This window comes from Loxodonta africana, chromosome 4 (assembly GCF_030014295.1).
Source record: "Loxodonta africana isolate mLoxAfr1 chromosome 4, mLoxAfr1.hap2, whole genome shotgun sequence".
NCBI classification, from domain to species: Eukaryota; Metazoa; Chordata; class Mammalia; order Proboscidea; family Elephantidae; genus Loxodonta; species Loxodonta africana.
The window spans coordinates 35,271,489-35,295,265 of NC_087345.1; the positions used below are offsets into that span (position 1 = coordinate 35,271,489).

Consider the following 23,777-nt stretch of genomic DNA (forward strand, 5'->3'; position numbering starts at 1 on the left):
GGCCGTAAGTAATGCCCAAGCACTTGAAGCAAAGGGAAATCCAAGTTCCTGAGCATGACATAAATAAGGTAGCCGTATAATTTCACATCCAAACTTGGGCACATTTAAGAGTGAAAGGGGGTGCTATTAATAATTATGGCAGGACAACAGGCATAAACCAGGACTGTCCTGGGCAAGCTGGGATGGATGATCACCGTACTTAAAACATCAGTAAACAGCTGGATGTTCAATATCAGATCTGATAGGTACGGCTATCTGAGAGATAGGGGGACACAAGAAAATACCTATCAATTTTAGAAATTTCCTTTCTTTTCTTTAATACTTTACTGTCTGCATTTTTGCATATGATCATTATGAAAGCAAAGATAAGAACAATAAAGTTGTTATAGAATTCACTAAATTTTCTTGTTTTCATTAACATTCAATGTGCTGTGTTACTGAAATCCTTAAGAAAAACAGGAAATACAGGGAAAAAATATTTTGTCAGTACATTTCATACCTTTGAAGACTGGCCTATGATCATCAGTTTTCTGCAAATAGTGTAAATGTAAATGGTACCTGGATAGAGAAAAAGACCGTTAACATACATGCTTCATAGTCAAATGGTGGAAATATTGTATTCCAATTTCTACTGTTTAAGTCTCTAGCTCCTAAAACAAGTGATCTCATGAGGAAGTCTGATAATGGACAAGATTTATAATCGTTAAGAGTTTTTTTTTGTAACTTGCAGATAAGACCTTAAAATATGACCATACTTTAAATATGCTGATTGGCATAAGGTACTTTTAGTCTCATTTTACATGCAGTTTAAGTTTTGAAATGTGCTGAACAAAAGAATATTTTCAGCAGCATAATTTATGTAGACTGTGGTTTTATTAATTCATATAAAATGTTATTGTTTCTCACGGTTTCCTTATCACTGAAAAACTAAAGATTTATCTCCAAATAAGATTACAATATGTATTTAATCAGCATGGCACAAGGAAATTCATAATTTAAAAATCATAACACATGATAGTGAAAAAAAAAAAACTAGGTTACATTATATTCATTCGCAGTCTCATGTAACAGTTATCCTATTATGAAGGTGCATCTTATAAACACTCTAACAAAAATCAGGATTTCTAACACCTATTTCAGATCATGCAAGTATGATTTTGCAACAGGACAATGAATGAGGTGAGGATACAAGGCTGGTGTCAGGGTTGGGGGAGGGATAGGACAGCATTACTGTACACCTCTCTGTATGCAAAGGACATTACCACGCCATAAACACACTCAAAAGACGGTGCTCTAAAAGGGATGTAATTGCAATGGAAAGTCATCTAAATATTTCCTACAAAACATTTGATCTAAAATCCACAACCATCAAAATTCAACATATATGAATCCTATGTTCATGTTTAAATTTTGAAAGCTTCGGAGAAAATAGCACCTGCTTCACTTGATTAAAATGTACCTGCAACTATAACATTAATTACAGGATTCAGAGACAAAAAAAACATTGAATAAAACCGGACACACTGCTATCACCATAAACTTCACACAAAATGCAACAGACCCTTTCACGTGCATGGACAAGCACTCCTGGTATGACCGTCCCTGTGGCATGTTGTTATTCGTTTTGCTAAAGATCCACTGGGGAAGAAAGCACTCCACTAGTCACAGCTGGAGCCCAGCATATTTATTTCAACTTGGTTTTGCGGACTTCTGTTTTCAGTCTTAAAAAAAAAAAAAGTATAACTGTGTTCCTTTGTTAAACAATAACAATAATCACCAAGTAAGGCCATGCACAGGAAACATGCCTCTCCGCAAAACACGTGACTCAGGTGTAAGCCAGGAGCCTGTATAAACATGTCAGTTTTTTAATGGAGAGCTGGGAAATTTAAGAAGGCCTCAGGAGACTGCTCTCAAGAATGACAAGGGCCTTCTGTACTTCAAATCTGTACCTTTAACCTTTCTGGCCCTAGTAAGTCCTGAATATAACTGAATCCTTCTTTGATAATTTAGGATCTTGGCATGGCTTATGAATTCCCACTGCAGAAACCTGGCTGAGAGAGTAATAGTATAGATCGGAACACTGATTGAATCTTTACGATCTCAGGATATCTCTGGAAGTTTCTCTTGTTTTATTTTGTTTTGACCCAAATCCCTGATATGAGCTTATGGCCTGGCCATGTGACTCCTTTTAATCAAAGATGGCCACCACAAAAACAATCTATTTGAGGGTTTCAGTTAGCTGAGTTCAGTTTAGTTGAGGTGTTATCAATATTCATACACCCAGTTAGATTGGCCCTCAAAAAGACAGACTGACACAGTGGCTGCAACAATGGGCTCCAAACAGTAATGATTGTGAGGATGGCGCAGACTGGGCAGTGAGTGTTTCATTCTGTCACACAAAGGGTCGCCATGACTCAGAACCAACTCCGTGGCACCTAACAAGTTAGACTGTATAAAAGAACCAGTATTGGTTGACTATCTTAAGAACCAAGGGTGCGCATGTATAACAGCCAGTTAAAAGTAAACGGAGTAAGTGTTAAGGTCTAACTGGAAAGGTCAAATGTTCTGATAAATTCTGGGCCAATTCAACATATATTTTTGACTATTTAAATTTCAAAGTGTCAAAACAGCAGTGTCTTTGAAGTTGCTGTTCCCCCAGTTCGAAGACCCTTCCCCAAGATATCCTCTCACCTCCTTCAGGTCTTTGCTCACATGTCATTTCAGCGAGGCTTTCGCTGGAGCATTCTGTTTAAAATCGCAGCCCACCCTGAGCCCAATCCCTGCTCTTCCTATCCCCTCCTTGCCTTTATTTTTCTCCATAGTTCTTATCACCGTCTGACACATTATTTAGTTGTAACTTGAGATTTTAATTTTTGATTTTAATCATCTCCCTACACATGAGAACAGGGTGTTTTGTCTGCAGCCCACTCCCGTGTCCCTAGCACCCAGAATAAATTCCAACACGTCATAGGCACTTGATAAATTTTAAATGAATAAATGAAAACAGGGACAGTAGTTAGCGAAACTAAGCGTGTGTGTTTCCCACAACCCAGCAATCCCACTCCTGGGCATAGATCCCAGAAAACTCTCACATGGGTCCATAAAAGGGCATGTGCAAGAATATTCATTGCAGAATTTTTTGTGCAGTTACAGAGGAGAGGCAAACCAGGTGCTCATCACCAGGGGGGATGGATATTTAATTCAGCAGGCCAAGTTAAAGAACCAGATCTACATAGAGGAACCTGCTAGATTCTCAATCTATAGTAATAAGTGGAAAGGTATTTAAGAAAAAGAATAAAATCTAGAGCACAATAAATCAAAAAATCAAACCCACTGCCATCAAGTCGATTCTGACCTACAGTGACCTCATAGGACAGAACAGAGCTGGGGTTTCCAAAGTTATAAATCTTTACGGAAGCATAATGCCCCATCTTTCTCCCATGGAGCAGCTGGTGGGTTTGAACCACCAACTTTTCAGTTAGCAGCCAAGTGCTTTAACTACTCTGCCACCAGGGCTCCTTCAGAGCACAATAACACATATATAAATTAAAAATAAACTCTTTTAGGATGCAGGAGATACAAAAATCTTTTTTTGTTTTTTGAATAAAATTGCTATTTTTTGAGACCTATAAAAGACTTTTAAGAACTATCTATATGGGACCAAAGTGACAACAGCAATTCGAAAAGATTAGAAAGAAACCTTTGGGGGCAGTGGGTTTATGTTAATGCAGAGGAACAACTCAGAAAAGGAGGGTGAGAATGGTTTCACAGCTCGAAGGACGTAATCAATGTCATTGAATTGTACATGTAGAAAATGTTGAACTGGTGTATGTTTTGCTGTGTATATTCTCAACAACAACAAAATAAATAAAATTATGGAACAACAACAAAAAAAAGACTCAATACTGAGTTGTGCTGCATTGTTTCCACCCCCTAAGTACAGACCACTCACAGGGTCCAACCCACCAGTCCCATGTCCCTCTTGAGCACAAAATCTCTGTTCCTGCTCCGTCCCTGTCACACTGATGTATAAGCAGTGTGGGCAGAGAGAAGGCAGTGGCCACTCAGGGAATTGTGGATCTTCTTGCGGGTAATCAAGCACAGAAGGTTGATAATTGTTGGACCGAAAAATATCCTCGAAAGACAGGCACACCTCTGGCAACCAATGTAAAATCTAATTTAAATCAAATGTCGAAACGTTTATTTTGGGCAGGCAAAAAAGGAAAAGGCTTGACATGGACTAGGGAAAATCCAATATGTTTTCCTTCACATCATTTTATCCTGGTCTTATGCACATCAAAAATAACATCATTATTTTCTTTTTTAGAACATACAATATAGTAAGAGATTCAGTGTAACTTTAAAATAAAGTCAAACGATAACATTTTGATAGCTAAGATTCATTTCTTACCATATGATCATTTAAAATATAATAAAATGGTACATTTTCAGTACTTTTTGAACTTCAGGCAAAAACAACGCTATCCCAGCTCTGAGTAAGAGGAGAAGGTTGATAAGTAGAAAGCCAAAGTCACTAGCCAAGCTGCTTCCGAAAAGGACCAATATGTGGACAATGTCTAGCACCAATCTCACCTGCATTGACCCTCTGATCCTTCCCATTTCTATTTACGTGTTCATTGTGGCTCCTGCTTTTTATATACTTCGAGCTGATTATCCCCAGAGCCTCTGACACTTCCTTCAGTGTAAATCCCAAAGACATGCTTTGTATGTCCCTGCTTGTTATAGACTGAATTGCTTCTGCCCAAAATATATGCTGGAATCCCAACCCCTATACCTGTGGGTGTAATCTAATCCAATATAATGTAATCACCTTCCATAATGCAATCTAAAGTAATGTTATCAGTCTGTTGAGATCATACCCATGTACGGTAGGTCCAAAGCCTAATCACTCCTGAGTTATATAAACAGCAGCCTAGACATGCATCCACAAACAAGAAAAAACAGATGCTACCTGATGACAGTGGAAGCAGGTGAACCTACAAGTCCAGGAACTCCAAGGATTGCTGGCTATTAGAAGCTGAAATAGACAAAGAAGGACTTCCCACAAGGGCCGCACTATGAATTTGGACTTCTAGCCTCCTGAACGGTGAGAAAATAAATTTTTGTTCTTTAAAGCCACCCCTACTTGTGGTATTCCTGTTACAGCAGTGCTAGGGAACTGAGACACTGCTTATGAGGGCAAACTAAAATTTAAGAAAAAAATTAAAAACACAATCATCCTATTATGGAATGGATATGATTAAATTCACAAGGTACTCCATATTTTTGCATTGTTCTGTTAAAGTTGTGAATTACATTGACTTCTGAACGTTAAACTGCATAACTGGGATAAACTCTGCGTGTCTGTGTGCATGTGCGCATGTGCGTGCGTGTGTGTATGTGCGTGCGTGTGTGTGTAGCTTTTGTTCTGTTAAAGACTTGTGCTTATGAGGGATTTCATGAAGTCTGCAGATTGACTGTATTGTAATATCTCTATATGGGTTAGAGATCAGGATAATGCTGACCTCTACTAAATGAATTGTGAAGTACTTCCTTCTTACCTATTTTCTGAAAGAGTGTATATTGATTTTGCATTGTTTCTTGCTTAAATTTTTCAGAGAATTCACTAGTGATGCCATCTAGGCCTGAATTTTCTTTTGGAGAATGTTTTTCATTTCTAATTATATTTCATTAACAAATATTGGGCTGCACAAAAAAAAAAAAACACCTGAGACTATGGCCCCGGACACCCATTTAACTCAGTACTAAAGTCACTCCTGAAGTCTACCTGTCAGCCTAAGATTAGACAGAGCCATAAAACAAAGTGTGACTAAATGGGCACACCAGCTCAGGGGCAAGGACAAGAAGGCAGGAAGGGACAGGAAAGCTGGTAATGGGGAACTCAAAGTCAAGAGGTGGAGAGTGTTAACATGTTGTAGAGTTGGCAACCAATATCACAAAACCATATGTGTGTTAATAGTTTAATGAGAAACTAATTTGCTCCATAAACCTTCACCTAAAACACAACAACAACAAAAAGGATATACTGTGATTTTTATAGGAAAAAAAAATTATATGTAATAAACTAATAGATTTAATATGTGAATTTAGCAAGGTCATTGAGTACAAAGGCTATAAAAAAAAATTCTTTCATATACCAGCAACAAAAATTAGAAAGTGAAATTGAAAATAAATAACTAAAAAACACAAAAGTACTCAAATTACTGTCAAACTTGCCATTTAAATAACCTGAAACACACAGTGAAAACAGAATAAATTGATATATACCATTTAAGATAATCCAGCAAAGGTGCTCCTGTGGCAGGGCTACCTGCATGATGAGTCTTAAGGAGGACAAGATTTGCAGACACTGGGTCACAGATTCTTTATTCTGCAGGTTTATATCACTCTCACAGACTAGCTGGTAGCTGCAAATATTTTTGCCGTTTAAAGCATGAAACTGAAACACATGGGAAAATATAAGAATATAAATAAACTTTGCGTGAATATAAAAAAAACATTTCTTAAAATGTATAAAACTAAAGTGGAAACAATTCTGCTTAATTAATTTAATAGATTAGTCTAGACTGAAACACGGCAAGGCAGGTTTCTTCAAAGGATCCATTTAGTTAAGATTAGCTTCCCCCAGCCAAAAGAAATTCAAAGTCAAAACAAAGTACAGAAATCCTATTACCAGAATATAGAACTGGATCAATTTTGGTAAAGTCACCCAGCGGTATTTTAACCTGTTTATTAATTCAAGTGTAAGTATTACCATTTACACAATGTGTGCAGGAAATATTTATCTAGCACCTCTATGTGCTACAATCTGCTAAGCAATAGGGACTCAAAGATGAAAACAACACATCCCCTGTTTTAGGCAGAGAGAAAATCATTCCAGGCCCATACAACGTTACAGAAATGTAGGCAGATAGCTGCTGTAGAGTCAGCTCCAACTCACGGCAGTCTTATGCACAACAGAATTAAACACTGCCCAGTACTGTATCATCCTCACAACCACTGGCAAGTTTACGTCATTGTGGCTATTGTGTCAATCCATCTCACTGAGGATCTGCCTCGCCCTCACCGGCCCTCTACTTCACCAAACATGATCCCTTCTGATGATATGTCCAAAGCAAGCTAGTCAGACAATGTTCTGTTGTGATCCATAAGGTTTTCAATGGCTAATTTTGTAAGTAGAACATCAGACCTTTCTTCCTAGTCTGTCGTAGTCTGAAAGCTCCGCTGAAACCTGTCCACTATGGGTGACCCTGCTGGTATTTCGAATTCTGGGGCACAGCTTCCAGCATCATAGCAACACACAAGCCACCACAGTACAACAAACTGACAGGTGGGTGGTGGACATACGATGTTTGGGAAGCTTAATGTGGCTGGTGTACTCACTGAATTGAAAGTCTTTTTATAAGATTGGAGATAAGGGTTTAAGAGGAAGACTCATGGTGGGGGCTCAGAATCAGAACATGGAGAACCTTCTATACCAAATCAAGGAATATGGATTTTATCCAAACGGAAAAGTGTTTTAAGAGCAGAGGAGTAAAATGATTTTATTTACTCTTTCAAAATTAATTCGAATAGATGTGCGGAAGATGAAAAGAGTAGGGGCCATTCAGGGAGGCTGGAAAAAACCAAAGGCCTTTGCTGTATGTAATACAGTGATAACAGGGTCCTGACATGTGACCTGGAGGCATAGATGAAGGGTAGAAAAGATTTCAGTCCTATCTAAGTAACAGGTCTTAGCGACCAATTAGATGTGGGGCATAAGGGAGAGGAAGAGGTTGGTCTGCAGTGATTTCCTGCTTAGGTGACTGGCCAATTATAGAGGGAGGTGATGAGTTCAGTTTGAGCTTTCCGTGTGAGATGTTCATCACATCATTGGACAGATGTGGAATTGACAGGAGACATAGACATGACTGGAAACCCTGGTGGCATAGTGGTTAAGTGCTACAGCTGCTAACCAAAGGGCTGGCAGTTCGAATCCACCAGGCAGTCCTTGGAAACTCTATGGGGCAGTTCTACTATATCCTATAGGGTCGCTATGAGTTAGAATCGACTCAATGGCACTGGGTTTGGCTTGCTTTCGGTTTATAGACATAACTAGAGAATCATCAGTACTATTAAATCTACAGGCACAGACACCCTCTTAACAACACAAATGGGCCCATTCTTGAATACTGCTTGAATACACGTAACTATTTCTAGCTGGAGCTCTGGTGGGTCAGTGGTTAAGACCTCGGCTGCTAACCAAAAAGTCAGGAGTTCGAATCCACCAGCTGCTCCTTGGAAACAATATGGGGCAGTTCTACTCTGTCCTAGGGTCACTATGAGTCAGAATCAACTCAACGGCCACAGGTCTGATTTATTTTTTGTTTTGGGGTTTTGGGTTTTGGTTTTTTTTTTTTGGTATTTCTAGCTACCATGTAGCTGGCATAAGAAGAGAAGATATTTACTGAATATATCTACACTTTGGAATAATTATTATCTTCAAAGTGCTCTGTCTTTTAAAAACAGATAATGATACCCAATTTTTTTTAATATCAGGCATTGTTCTAATAAGACTTTTACTATCTCATCAGTCAAAAAATCTGAGGTAGGTCTTATTACTTCTATTTTACAGATGAAGAAACTGAGGTACAAAGAAATTAAGATGTGGCAAAACAGATCTTCAAACCCATGCACGCTAGCTCTAGAGACCAAACTCTTACCAACTGTGCCAAAATGACTCTATACGAATACAATCAGTATCATTAAATAACGTCTATTAAGTATCTTTGCACAAAACTTTACTGTTAATATTTTGCCAGCAATTTTTTTTATTTTTATTGCTTTAGCTATGATCCTTATGCATTTAACTCTCAAATCTATTTCTGTAACAAAATTTTTTTAAGACCTATAGTTCTGTCAAGTTTCCACTGTATGAAATGTCTAATCCATTCATTCTTTCACTTACTCATTCAATACATATTTATAGAGAGCTACTTTACCATCAATTCCGACTCATAGTAACCCCTATAGGACAGTGTAGAACTGCCCCATAGGGTTTCCAAGGAGCGGCTGATGGATTCAAACTGCCGAAATTTTGGTTAGCGGCCATAGCTCTTAACCACTGTGCCTCCAGGGCCTCTACACTTTAGAACTTGTAGTTGTAAATATTTATTGAAAACTACAGTGTCAGTGTCCTGCCAGCACCTCAAATTTAGCAGATCCCAGACTGAATTCTTCCTCTCCTTCCATGCCCAATATACAGTCCTGCTGGCCTAAGACTTATGTAGGCTTCCTTGCCTCTTACCTTCCGTCTCCAGTCTTTTTCCTTCTAATCTAGCCTGCCTACTACTTCTGGATTAAAAATTCTGCCTATATCACTTCATTTATTCATTCATCCAATATATGTTTATTGAGCATCTATTAGATGCCAGGCACTGTTCTAGGCATTAGAGATACAGCCATCCCTCTCCTTATGAAGCTCACATTCTAGAGGGGGAACGAGGCAATAAAAATAAATAAATAAACAAACAAAAATGTAAACAAGTAATAACCGGTGCTATAAAGAAAAATAAAACAGTATGTGCAAGAGACATATCTAGGACAAAAGCTTTTCAGACAGAGGGGCTCACCAATACACTGGCCTTAACACAGGGAGGCCAGGAGGAAACAGGATAAGGCAACAATGCAAGGCAAAGACGGGAAGCCTGCATCAGGGTGGTGAGGGACAGGTCTTAAAAGTCCAAACTCCTAAATTTTTATTCAATACTCTTCCCAACAGGGCTCTAACCTACATTTCTCAATGTATTAACCAGTAGTTTCATTCACGCGCTTATGGTACAGCCAAAGTGAACTGTTCAATGGTCCCCCAGATATGCTCAGATTTTCTGCTTATTAACCACATGCTGCTTCAGAGGCCTTGAGTAGTTATCAAGCTTGGAATAACCCAGGCTTTGGAGTCAGGCTGGTCAGGGTTCAAACACCAGCCGTACTCCCTGCTCTAAGTGAGATGGTTTCTTAATTTCTAATAAGCCTCGGTTTCCTCATCTGTAAAACAGGCATAAAAATACCCACCTTTTAAACCTGTAGTGAGGCTGTAAGATGATAATATACAATGTGTTTAGAATAGTATCTGGCATATGGTAGCAGCTCAATGAATCAACAGTTGCAATTATCTTAATATTAAGCAACCTAGAACACATAGCTAGATGCTATACAAAGCAAATAGAAGACATCTAGAAGCTGTCAACTAAAGGAGACACTGCATAGCTATAAAAAATATAGCTATTTTCACTCCTCTTACTGTCAGTCCAGCAGTTTTGTCTCCAAGGCCTTTTGGGAAAAAGACAGTTTTGAATTGTGTCACATCTGTTGTATTCTCATCAAAGTTGGTAGTGAACTGCTGAAGGTATCTTCCATAGCACTGTAAAAGGGCCAGTTTGTATTCCTGAAATAAAAAGAGGACTTGATTAATGTTTCAAATGTCATTTTGCTTATCCTTATTAAGATTATATAAAACCCCAGTGCCATCAAGTCGAATAGTATTCATATTACTCTTAACAGTATCATTTCTAATTATTACCATTACCACCACCATTTTCCAAGTACATATCGTGACAGACACCATGCTAAGCAGTTTACATGCTTTATTTCATTATATTCTCCTCAGAACAAGCCTATTGTGAGATGGAACCATCATGATCTCAAAGATAAGAACATTCACTATGGCACTATGTGATAATAGTCAAAATCCAAGACCCAAATTCAACACCATCAAATCCTTGTAACCCATCTACTCAGTCAGAGAAGGAGATGGGCTGCATCACCGGCCTTACTTCTCTAATACTTCCTAAGCTTAAAAAGAAGGAGGAAAAGGAGAAAAAGAAGAAAGAACAAAAGAAAAGTGTATGCGGTAATCTGGCTCTCCCTCTCTTTCACCTGTAAATACTCTCTGAAGCTGCAGCAGGGCAAGTCTAAGAAGTCTGAGCTATAGGGTTCTTATTAGTCCTAATTCATACTTACGTTCCCACTACAGTTGTCAGGTACCTCTTCTCTGTAACCCACAAGGCACAGTTGGCCTGGAGAGTTTTGGGGGGTTGGATTTGAGCAGTACCCTAATATGAGTCAGCCCTTAGCCCTTTCTCAGGTTTCTCGCCTGTAACTGTCTTCAGGAAAAGTAGCTGCCCTTGGTGTGAATGGCTTGCCACAGGTATTCAGCCCCTTGGAAGGCATCCACAGCCAAATGTTGCTTTGTTTGCATGTCTGTTGACTTGTTTGTATTCCTACTGACTTTGTTCCTAGTTAATTCTGAATCTTCTCCATTCTCACTTGATTCATATAAAGAATTCAAATCTAGGTAAAAAAAAAAATAAGAATATTCCACAAGAATGATCTTTATGATAATTAAAATAAAAAATAGATTCTAGAAACCAAAATAATACTCGAGTTTATTTTTAGGATTATAAACACCTTTAGTGGCTCCCTTTCCCATCAGTGAAAGTAGATACAACTTTTATTTGTGCCTCTTAAGTAAATGTTTAAATATCCTAGCATCTGAGCCTTTCCATCTGAAACATTTCAAATCCTTAGCGATTACCCACCATCAACTTGCTTTATCAACTTCTAACATTTTCCTTCCTTTCTCCTCCCTCCACCGGTATCTCTTCCACCCACCTGGCTACTCCTCAAACAGTCCCAAACCATGCTGTGTATCACCAGCTTCTTATATTGAGCAGAAGCATAAAGATGAAAACAAGATTTTCTTCTGATTCCTGTCAAAGCTGTTATTCCACTTTGCATGAATATAGCTTACAAATTGGATCTCACCTGTTTTGTTTTTTTTTTTTTCTCCTGTAGTTTTCCAAACTCTGTATATTCAAATTCCTGTTGTACTGTAGTGGTTAAGTGCTACGGCTGCTAACCAAAAGGTTGGCAGTTCAAATCCACCAGGCACTCCCTGGAAACTCTATGGGGCAGTTCTACTCTGTCCTATAGGGTCGCCATGAGTCGGAATCGACTCGACGGCACTGGGTTTGGTTTGTTTTTTTGTTTTTGTTTTTTTGGTTGTTGTTGTTTTTAGGTGCTGTCAAGTTGGTTCTTACTTACAGGGACCCTATGTACAACAAAACGAAATACTGCTCGGTCTCGTGCCGTCCTCGCAACTGTTGTTATACTTGAGCCCATCATTGCAGCCACTGTGTTAATCCATCTTGTTGAGAGTCTTCCTCTTTTTCGCTGACCCTCTACTTTATCAAGCATGATGTCCTTCTCCAGAAACTGGTCCCTCCTTATAAAATGTTCAAAGTGCATGAGATGAAGTCTCACCATCCTCACTTCCAAGGAGCATTCTGGCTGTACTTCTTCCAAGGCAGGCTTGTTCATTCTTCTGGCAGTCCATGGTATATTTAATATTTTTTGCCAGCACCATAATTCAAAGGCATCAATTATTCTTTGGTCTTCCTTATTCATTGTCCACCTTTCACATGCATATGAGGCAACTGAAGACACCGTGCCTTGAATCAGACACACTTAGTCCTCAAAAAGACATCTTTGCCTTTTAACACTTTAAAGAGGACTTTTGCTGGCAGATTTGCCCAATGCAATATGTCATTTGATTTCCTGACTGCTGCTTCCATGAGCATTAATTGTGGATCCAAGTAAAATAAAATTCTTGACAAATTCAATATTTTCTTAATTTAGCATGATGTTGCTTACTGGTCCGGTTGTAAAGATTCTTGATTTCTTTATGTTGAGGTGTAATCCATACTGAAGCTGTAGTCTTTGATGTTCATCAATAAATACTTCAAGTTCTCTTCACTTTCAGCAAGCAAGATTGTGTCATCTGCATAATGCAGGTTGTTAATGAGCCTTCCTCCAATCCCAACTCCAAATTTTTCTTCATATAGTCCAGCTTCTTGGATTACCTGCTCAGCATACAAACTGAATAATTATGCTAAATGGATACAACCTTGAGACACACCTTTCCTGATTTTCAACCACGCAGTAGCCTTTCTTCTGTTCAAATGCCTGCCTCTTGGCCTATGTACAGGTTCCCCATGAGCACAATTCTGGAATTCCCATTCTTTGCAATGTTACCCATAATTCATCATGATCCACACAATCAAATGCCTTTGCACAGTCAATACCAAACAGCTAAACATCTTTCTGGAAACCCTGGTGGCACAGTGGTTAAGTGTTACGGCTGCTAACCAAAGGGTCGGCAGCTTGAATCCGCCAGGTGCTCCTTGGAAACTCTATGGGGCCATTCTACTTTGTCCTATAGGGTTGCTATGAGTCAGAATCGACTTGACGGCACTGGTTTGGTTTTTTGGTTTTAAACATCTTTCTAGTATTCTCTGCTCTCAGCCAAGGCCCATTTGACATCAGCAGTGATATCCCTTGTTCCGTGTGCTATTCTGAATCCAGCTTGAATTTCTGGCAGTTCCCTGTCAATGTACAGCTACAACTACTTTTGAATGATCTTCAGCAAAATTTTACTTGTGTGTGATATCAATGATATTGTTCAATAATTTCCTCATTCTTTTGGATCATCTTCCTTTGGAATGGACACAGATATGGATCTCTTCCAGTCATTTGGCAACTGTCTTCCAAATTTCTCGGCATAGACAAGTAAGCACCTCCAGCACTGCATCTGTTTGTTGAAACATCTGAATTGGTATTTTGTCAATTCCTGAAGCCTTGTTTTTCGCCAGTGCCTTCAGCGCAGCTTGGACTTCTCCATTAATACTATCAGTTCTCGATCACATGCCACCTCCTGAAATGGCTGAACGTCAACCAGTTCTTTTTGGTACAGTGGCTCTGTGTATTCCTTCCATCTTCTTTTTTTTTCTTCTTTTGATGCTTCCTGCATCGTTCAATATTTTACCCATCCCAAAACCCATTGCTGTGGAGTCAATTCTGACTCATAGCGACCCTATAGGACATAGTAGAACTCCCTCATGGGGTTTCCAAGGAGCACCTGGTGGATTTGAACTGCTGACCTTTTGGTTAGCAGCCATGCACTTAACCACTACGCCACCAGGGTTTCCACTTTACCCATAGAATACTTCAATATTGCACCTCGATGCCTTAATTTTTTCTTCAGAAATGCTAAGTGTGTTCTTCCCTTTTTGGTTTTCTAACTCCAGTCCTTTGTAAATTTCATTATAAACTTTCTCAGAACCATAATTCAATTACATGAGGCTAAGGTGATTCTCATATTTTGGTAGCAGAAAAATAGATCTTAGTTCTTCATTATGAAAGTTCCTCCACTTCTTATCCTTTATTTGGTAAATTTCCCTCCCATACCAGAAGGATGAAGGCCCAGAAAACAGAAATGGAGGAGGAAACTGAAGCAGAGAAATTAAAGATTAAAAAAACATTGACTATTGCCCATGTCTGGCTCAAAACCCCTTTAAATAAAATAACTCTTTGTCCAAGGATCTTAGATGTGCCAAACATCCATATTTAACTTGGAATATTTTGGGCCTATGCCAGAGCTTAAGGGTAAAACCCACCTTATCATTAACTGAAAGCCCAGCCACAGTATGGTCTTATCAAACCAAGTCCAGAAGTCCACAGCAGCCTAAAGTTCTGGGCATTGATACGCAATTAAAAGTAGGACACAAACTCTGTGTATGGAACGTGATACTTAGCAAGAAGCAGGGCCTGTATGGAATGACTGCTATAATTATATGCAGTAAAACATTAGGAATGGAAAGTGATTAAAACAGGGTGCTGGGAACCAGGCAACAAAGCAGCAAGGCCAGGAGCCATGAGGGCTGTCCACTGGGCAAGGCCAGCTATGCGAAAAACAACAGGAAGTGGTGCCTAGGCTCCTTTGTATAAGGTAGGAACATGATGACTCAGCATTTCCTGTTGTTCATCCACCACACCCTTTGTGCACGGGGCTGCCCTCCTGCCCATGCCCAGCCAGCTGTCTTCCCGTTCAGGAATCCCTCACCTCTGGAGTATCTCAACTACAAAATTAAAAAGTAAACACCTTTTTTGGTTGCGGTGCCTCGTTAGACTTTTTATTCATTTATTTTTTCTAAGAAAAAAAATCAAAACATAAAATAGGAATGGTGTTACAGATTGGATTATGTGCCCCAGAAATATGTGTTGTAAATCTTAACCTTTATGCCTATGGTTGGAAACCCTGGCAGCATAGTGGTTAAGAGCCACGTCTGCTAACCTAAAGGTTGGCAGTTCAAATACACCAGGTGCTCCTTGGAAATTCTATGGGGCAGTTCTACTCTGTCCTATAGGGTCTCTGTGAGTTGGAATCCACTCGGATGTCAATGTGCTTGGTTTTGGTTTTGGTATGCCTGTGGTTATAATCTCATTTGGGAGTACGTTGTCTTTGTTATGTTAATGAGGTAGGATTAGTGCAGGGTATACCTTCAGTCTATCTCTTTTGAGAGGTAAAAGAGATTAAACAAACAAGCAGAGCAGAATATAGGGGAAGAGATCCCAAGCCACATGAAAATTGCCTAGGAGCAGAAGCTCAGAAGCGACAAGGACCTTCCTCCAGAACCGAGAAAGAAAGCCTCCTTGTAGAGCCGGTACCCTGAATTTGGACTTCTCGCCTCCTAAACTGTGAGAAAATAAATTTCTGTTTGTTAAAGACATCCACTTATGGTATTTCTGTTACACCAGCACTAGATACCTAAGACGAATAATAATAAGTAACCAAATGAGTTTTATTTCGGCTCTTTTTACTCCAGAGGTACTTACTTTCATTTGACAAAGGCTATCTCCAACCTTCAGAAGCTTTTCATTGTAATAGGCAGCTGGCAGCCGGGGGGCGTATTTGGTCCAGATATTAAACAAAGAGGTGGCACTGTAAGAATCATAAAATAAAATAACATCTTGAAAGTTAGCAGGAAACCTCAATTAATCAGCAAGGAATCCTTAAAAACTTATCTTCTGCTAAGTCTTTCCAATGTGCTTTATTGTTAATGGCTAATTATTAATAATAAATATTATGATAGTTAAAATTATTGTCTCCTATGTGCCAAGCACCATTTTAAAAATTTACATCTTTTTTTTTTAATTTAATTTTCACAACAACCCACTGAGATGGATAATATCAGTCTCTCAATTTTACAATTGAAACTGAGTCACAGTGCAGCCATGCTCTTAACCACTTTGTTACTATGCCTCTCAGTCCTCTGGAATGTAAGCTCCCTGAGGGCACCAAGCTCAACTGAGCTCAACTGTATTATTCATTGCTATGTCCCCAGCCCCAAGAGTAACGTGTACCTACTAATCTTATAGTGTACTCCATAAATATTTGTTGAGTGAGTAAATGAATGAATAGGAAAAAAAAAAAAATTCCCTGTTCTTCTTTTATCCTTTTCCGTGAAAAGCTCAAGAGCTCAAATATCCTGGCAATCCATTTAGGTTATACTCCCCTCCACAAAGTAAAACAAAATCAAAATATATAGAATTTGCAAAATAGTTTCTAATCAGAGTTTCAAAGGGCAGCAGATCACTGCTTACTTTATTCATTCATTCAATGAACATGTACCCCTTCCCTCTCTCCTGGAAATAATAAAGGAAGCCCTGGTGGCACACTGGTTAAGAGCTATGGCTACTAACCAGCAGGTTGGCAGTTTGAATCCACCAGCCGCTCCTTGGAAACCCTATGGGGAAGTTCTATTCTGTCTTACTGGGTCGCTATGAGTCAGAATCGACTGGACAACAAACAGGTAAAATAGAAAAAACAAACAAACTTCCCTTAACAGTTACCCAATCCTATCTCATAAATTTCTAGATTAAGGACAGTGATCTAAACGTAACGACTAAAGACGGCTCTAGTACTGAACAATGTACATGTCGGAATATTAATGAAATAACCTCAACAGAAATATGTTGGTTATTCAGGTAATTAAACGATATTATGTGACACTGAAGGGAACAGGGCATTCCCGACTTCTTGGACTGATTAATAATTTATTTGGGTAGGAAAATATATACATCTACCAAGCAGCCAAGCAGCAAAAAACAACGCAAATAAATAGGGTAGCAAATGCAGGCCACAGAATTTGAAGAAGAGAGTTTTTGTTGTTTTTTTACTTTTTTCTTTTTTATTTGCCACTTTATGATACAGTACAGTATTAGAATAAATATAGTGAATTCATGAAATTCACCATGCTAGAATTCTTACGTTATGTAGATGAAATCGTTAATTCTTCCAAATCTTACCAATGAGATAATGATGACTAGGTTTGTTACTCATAAAGAAAAATACCAGCTTCGTTAAATCAATCAAAGTTATATAATAAGAAACTTTCTTTTTTTCAGTGAACCCTAAGTTCAGGTTAAGGGACTACTCATTGGGAATGGCTTACATAATGATCATAAAAGAAAAATACAATAATTACTATATAATGTGTATCACCTAAGGAGGCAATGGTAATGTCCTTTGGATTGCTGACTGATTAAGGGTGCTGCTGGATATTTAGAATATTCTAAAAAAAAATCGTAACTGTATAAGCAGCCTATCTAAATCTTATGAGCTTAAAACAAAAGTATACTTTTAAAAATATATCTCTATGTCATTGCCGGCATGATCAAAATCTATATTTTAGATATTATAATTTTTATGCTTATGGCAAGTTCCTATATTTATGACAAGAAACAAATTTTGATTAAAAAAATAACCACCTGTCAAATACGTTATAAAAGTAACCCCCAACTCCTAGTTTTAACTGGTCTCTCCACCGCCATTCTTGCTCCAGTTGGATAAGATTACCAAAATAATTCCTTTTTTTTTTTAATTAATAAAGACCTTATTTTTTAAAGCAGTTTCAGGCTTGCAGAAATTGTACAGAAGGTACAGAGAATTCCCACATATTCTCTCCCTCCGCTGCACAAAGTTTCTCCTATTATTAACATCTTGCTTTGGTTTAAGGAGGTCTGGTGGCACGGTGGTTAAAGCAATGGACTACGAACCAAGGGTGGTGGTTTGAAACCACCAGTGGTTCCACAGGAGAAACATGTGACAGTCGGCTTTCCATAGAGGTTTCCAGCCTTGGAAACCCTATGGGGTCTCTACGAGTTGGACTGACTTGACGGCAGTGGGTTTGGGTTTTTTTGTTTTAAAGTCCATAGTTTACATTACGGTTTACTCTTTGTGTTGTACCAGCTCTTACAAATGCATACTGTCATCCATCCACTATTACACTATCATACAGAATAGTTCCACTGCCCTAAAAATCCCCTTTGCTCCACCTATTCCTCTCCTCTCCCCTGACAAAAAAGATATTTTAAAACAAAAATCACATAAGGTCAATCCCTTGCCAGAAATGACCCAGTGGTTTCCCACTGCATTTTGAATAAATGTAAACTCTTTAAAATGGCCTCTAAAACCTTCCAAAGCCCTACTTATTCCTCTAATCTCACACTACCGCACCTGCATTTATTAGGCTTCTGCAAGATGGGCTTCTGTTACTTCCCCCAGAGTACCTGGCTCTTTCCTGCCAAGATCTTCCCACATGCTTGTTCCCTCTGCTTATTGCTGTTGTTAGTTGCTATCAAGTGAATTCTGACTCATGGCAAGTCCCTGACTGACGCAAATGGCTAAGTACTTGACTACTAGCTGAAAGGTTAGCTAGCAGTTTGAACACACCCAGAGGCACCTGAGAGGACAGGCCTGGTGATCTGCTTCTGAAAGGTCACAGCCTTGAAAGCCCTATGGAACAGTTCTACTCTGCACACATGGTACTGTCATGATCCTTCTGCTTATCTTCTCTCCTTGCCTGGCCGACTCCCAAGTATCCTTCTCATCTCAGTTTAATGTCACCTCCTTGACTGCTCATTTTAAAGCAGGACCCCACTGTATTCTCTTTAAGCCTCTACTCAGGTTTCATCTACTCTGACCACCCTACTGAAAATTGCAGCGTCCTGTGCGCCATTCCACAGCCCCTTGCCCTCTTTATTTTTCTCCCTAGCATTTTATCTAAGCTACCACAGGAGGAATCCTGGTGGCACAGTGGTTAAGCACTCAGCTGCTAACTGAAAGGTCAGTAGTTTGAACCCGTCAGCTCTTCCACAGAAGAAAGATGTGGCAGTTGGCTTCCATAAAGATATACAGCCTTGGAAACTATGGAGCAGTTCTACCCAACCTATAGGGTCGCTATGAATCAGAATCTACTTGACGGCAATGAGTTTGGGTTTTTTTAAATGTTTGTTCGTTTTGGTAGGTTACTATAAAAAGTACTTGTTTATTATATTTATTATCTCCCCTTCTAGAATAACCTCTAAGAGGGCAGAGATTTTTGTCTGGTCCCCTGCTGTATCGGAAGTGCCTAGTACAATGTCTTGCACATGTAAGTTCTTTGTGGATACTTCTTTCACAGCACTTGCTGTTTGTGTGTTAACTGGCTGGCTTATTGAAAGCCTATCTCCCTCTCTGGACTATAAGCTCCGTGAACACAGGTTCCATATCTATTTTGTTCACCATTGTATAAATAGTACTACTGCAGTGCCTGCACATAGTAGGGAACCATCAAAAATTGTTGTGTGAATACATGAATACCTGAATTGTGTGTGACGTTGAACTATTCAAGTCCGTGTCAATCCTTAACATTTGTTATTCTCTTATAATCTGTTCAAAGATAGGACAGACATTGTACTTAAAATTGACCTAGGTCTACTTTCCCATACATAACATTCACAATTTCTGAGACTATAAGAATAATGATCCTTGAATTCTTTCAGTAACAAATGTTTATTGAATGCTTAAATGTCTGAACCTCCAGACTAGGTGCTAGAGATAAAGCAATGAAAAAGAGACACATTATCCAAAATCACCAGGGAGCTTACATTCTAATGTGGAAGAAAGATAATACACAAGAAAACAAATAAATAAAAAATATAAATTGGTAAGTGGACCTGCATCAGATAGGTAAGAGTACTCTCAGGGGTAACAACTGAACTGAGACATGGAAGTGGAGAAGGAGCCAGATATTTGAAAAGCTGGGAGAAGAACATTTCAGATAAAGGAGAGAGCAAATGCAAAGGTCCTGGGGTGAGAAACAGTAGGACCCATTTTGCTAGAAAGTTCTGGGATAGGAGGAATAAGCTGAGATGGAAGAGGCAGGCAGGGCCAGATCCTTAGACCCTGGAGGATATCAGAAGTCTTAATTTTATTCTAAAGTAATGGTAGCAATTGAAAGACTAAGTGGTTCATTTATAAAGATCACTGTGACTGCTCTGTGAAGAAAAAAAATCTGATAAGAGTGCCCGTAGGGCAAATGTGAGATGGTGGCGGCTTGGACTGGAATGCTGGTAATGAAGATGAGAAGATAAAGTACTATCTAAGTCAAGAAATCAAACAACACGTTGCATTGGGCAAATCTGCTGCAAGAGACCTCTTTAAAGTGTTAAAAAGTAAAGACATTACTTTAAGAACTAAGGTGCTCCTGACCCAAGCCATGGTGTTTTCAATCCCCTTATGCGCATGCAAAAAAGCTGGACAAAGAAGAATCGATGCCTTTGAGTTATGGTGTTCCCGAAGAATACTGAATATACCATGGACTACCAGAAGAATGAACAAATCTGTCTTGGAAGAAGTACAGCCAAAATGCTCCTTAGAAGCCAGGATGGTGAGACTTTTTCTCACATACTTTGGACATGTTATCAGGAGGGATGGACTGACACAGTGGCTGCAACAATGGGCTCAAGCATAACGACCATTGTGAAGATGGCACAGGTCCAGGCAGTGTTTTGATCTGTTGTACATAGGGTCACAACTCAGCACCTAACAACAGCAAAATAACAAGGCACAAATGACAAGAGCCCTGGTGGCGCAGTGGTTAAGCACTTGGCTGCTAACTAAAAGGCTGGCAGTTTGAACCCACCAGCAGGAGAAATATGTAACAATCTGCTTCCATAAAGACTACTGCTTAGGAAACCCTATGGGCAGTTCTACTCTGTCCTATAGAGTCACTATGAGTCAGAATTGACTTGACGGCAACAGGTGTAAGTCAAGGAGCAAAGCAGATATTTTTTAAATATAAATATATACAGATTAGGTTTGTAATGTACTGTCCTTGGTCAATTCTGGATTCTCATCTTACGCAGCCCATCTGCAGGATTTGCCACAGTGGATTATCCTTTCCTTCCTCCTTGAAACACTTTCTCTATCTGGCTTCCAATACACCACATACTTACTGGCAGTCTTCCTACCTCCTTTGCCACTCTGTCTTAGTCTCTGCTGGCTTCTTATTGCTCCCACTTGTCAATGCTGGGGCATTCCAGGACTCAGTCCTTGGACTCTCCTCCATCTACACTCACTGCCTCTGCTATTCCTTCAAATGTCATAATCTAGATACCATTAATATGCTAACAAATACCAAACATGGATCTCCCCTGACTGCCAGACTCAATGTGCAACTACCTACACAGCAGCTCTGCCTGGATTTTGAATTATATCTCAATCTTAATATATCTAAAACCAAATTCTTGGTCTCCCATCTTCCTGCCTGAAACCTTTTCTTCTCCAGATACAATGCCACCCTAGGACCTTTACACTTGCCATTCTCCCTCTGTGGCATACTGGAAATCCTCACTGCTTGCTCCCATACCTCCTTCTCATCTTTCTCAAAGGCCACTTTCCTGACCTTCCATGACCAAGTTCTTGATTCTCCGTTTTAAATTGCAACAGCCATCCCACATCCTCCACCCCAGTCCCTGCTCTATTTTTCTCCCTAGCACTTATCTCCTTGTATAGGACTGTCCATACTAAAAAATATAAGCTTCATGAGAGTAGGGATTTCTATATCTTTTGATAACTTAATGTTTTACCAGTTCCTAGAATAGCACCTGATATGCGTGTGTGTGTTCACTGTTATTAGTTGCTGTCGAGTAGACTCCAATTCATAGCCACCCTATGTACTACAGAACGAGACACTGCGAGGTCCTGTACCATCCTCACAATTGTTGCTGTTCGAGCCATTGTTGCAACTGCTGCCAATCCATCTCTCTGAGGGTTTTCCTCCTTTTCCCTAACCCTCTAATTTACCATGCATGATATCCTTCTTCAGGGACTGGTTCTTCCTGATAACATGCCCAAAGTACATAAGAGGAAGTCTCACCATCCTTGCTTCTAAGAAGCATTCTGGCTGTAATTCTTCCAAGACAGATTTGTTGTTGCTAGGTGCCACTGAGTCAGTTTTGACTGATAGTGACCCCACGTGACAGGGCAGAACTGCCCCATAGGATTTCGTAGGCTATAATCTTTATGGGAGCAAATCATCAGGTCTTTTTCCTGGGAACCGATGGGTGGATTCAAACCACCAATCTTTTGGTTAGCAGCCCAGCACTTAACCATTGCGCCATCAGGGCTCCGTATATACACATACATAAAAAATAAAAATCAAACCCGTTGCCATGGAGTCTATTCCGACTCACAGCGACCCTATATGGTGCTCAGTGAATAGCTGTTACATGCATGAATGAATAATAAGTATGTTAAAACTATGTCTTTATGTTAAATGCATGAATGAAAAATATAAACTAAAACCATTATTGTGGTATCTTTTTCTACTTGCCTACTTTTATAACTGTTCAGTTTGCAATGTTTTTAACTGGGAAAGAAAGATGGTAACACAAACAGGAAAGAAACTTGAAGACAGGTAGCTTGCAGTTTGCAGTAATAACTTTAGGGTGATAGAACAAGAAAGAAAAGGCAAATGTGCAAAATGAGGCACGAAATCGGGAAAAGTTACTGTGAGCCTAATAACAATAAAAAAGGGTATGAAAGTGCACATGTTCGAAGGATGACATACTCCATGGCATCACGAACTTCTTCAAGAACCCAAGCTACCTACCTCAAACTTACACCTCTTTCTCTGTATACAAAATTATTTATCTACAACATGGAAAAACTACGAAGCATCCTTTGAGTGAGCCAAGAAGTTATGGCGCCGAGTAGCAACTAGAAGACTCAAGAAACACAAGTGGTGAGTTACCAAACACTTTTGCACTTTTGTGATTTTTACTTTGACCTGAGCAGGAAGCCAAGATATAAAATTCACCAGGAATTAGGGGCTTCTTAAACTTTGTTCAAATCTCCAGGGCCCTGGGACGAGGTCCGGCGTCGCAACGCTGACCCAGCGCTGGGGTCAGCTCCTGCATTCTCAAAGGCCATCCATCTCCTCCTCTGGCCCCGAGAGTCGCCCTTTTCCGGCCAACGCCCTCCCTAGGGTCCTGCCTCCGCTTACCAACGCCGGTGGAATTCATGCACCTGGTCCTCCGTAGTCGCTAAAGTCTTCTTTTTCCTCATAAAGCCTAGCAACTCCCGGAGCTCCTTCTCGCAGGTGGCCAGGAGCGGGTTTTTAGCGTCCAGCGGCCCATAAAACACGGCGAGGGGCAACGTGACCTCAGAGCAGGCGCAGCCAGGCGGCAGGGTCGGAGAGCTCGGATTCGATTCCTGGGGCGACTTCGAGAGCGCGGTCGAGGTCGAGATCGGGGTCGGCGGCGGTACTGGTGGCGACACCGACGAGGGAGACAGGTTGGATAAAAGGACTGAGGAGGCGCCCTGCGCTGCCATATTGACGCGACCCTGCCGGGCCCGGTGTACACGCGGTTGCCTGGCGACGGTCTCCCGGCAACCAGACGACCAGCGCGCTTTCCGGGAAACTACAGCGGCCGCTGAAGGCCGAAGGAGGTAAGAACCAGGCCCAAAAAGGAATGATGCTCTAGAGGGTTTTTTGCCCTTTTGCCCACTGGCACCGCTGTATGAGATGAGAATAGAGAAAAGGTTTTGG

The 23,777-nt window shown here is 39.9% G+C and overlaps 1 protein-coding gene across 2 annotated transcripts in view; it reads right to left on the bottom strand.

Moving 5' to 3' along the window:
- The window catches only part of CFAP54 (cilia and flagella associated protein 54), a 462,482-nt gene extending 438,922 nt beyond the window's left edge, over positions 1-23,560 (bottom strand). For both annotated transcript variants that reach the window (XM_064283706.1, XM_064283705.1), the window contains exons 1-5: positions 23,232-23,560; positions 15,736-15,841; positions 10,304-10,447; positions 6,289-6,460; positions 500-558 (exon numbers count right to left, since the gene is read on the bottom strand). In XM_064283706.1, coding sequence (XP_064139776.1) covers positions 500-558; positions 6,289-6,460; positions 10,304-10,447; positions 15,736-15,841; positions 23,232-23,560 — 810 coding nt within the window. The remainder of the gene's footprint in view (positions 1-499; positions 559-6,288; positions 6,461-10,303; positions 10,448-15,735; positions 15,842-23,231) is intronic.
- Positions 23,561-23,777: the final 217 nt, after the last annotated feature.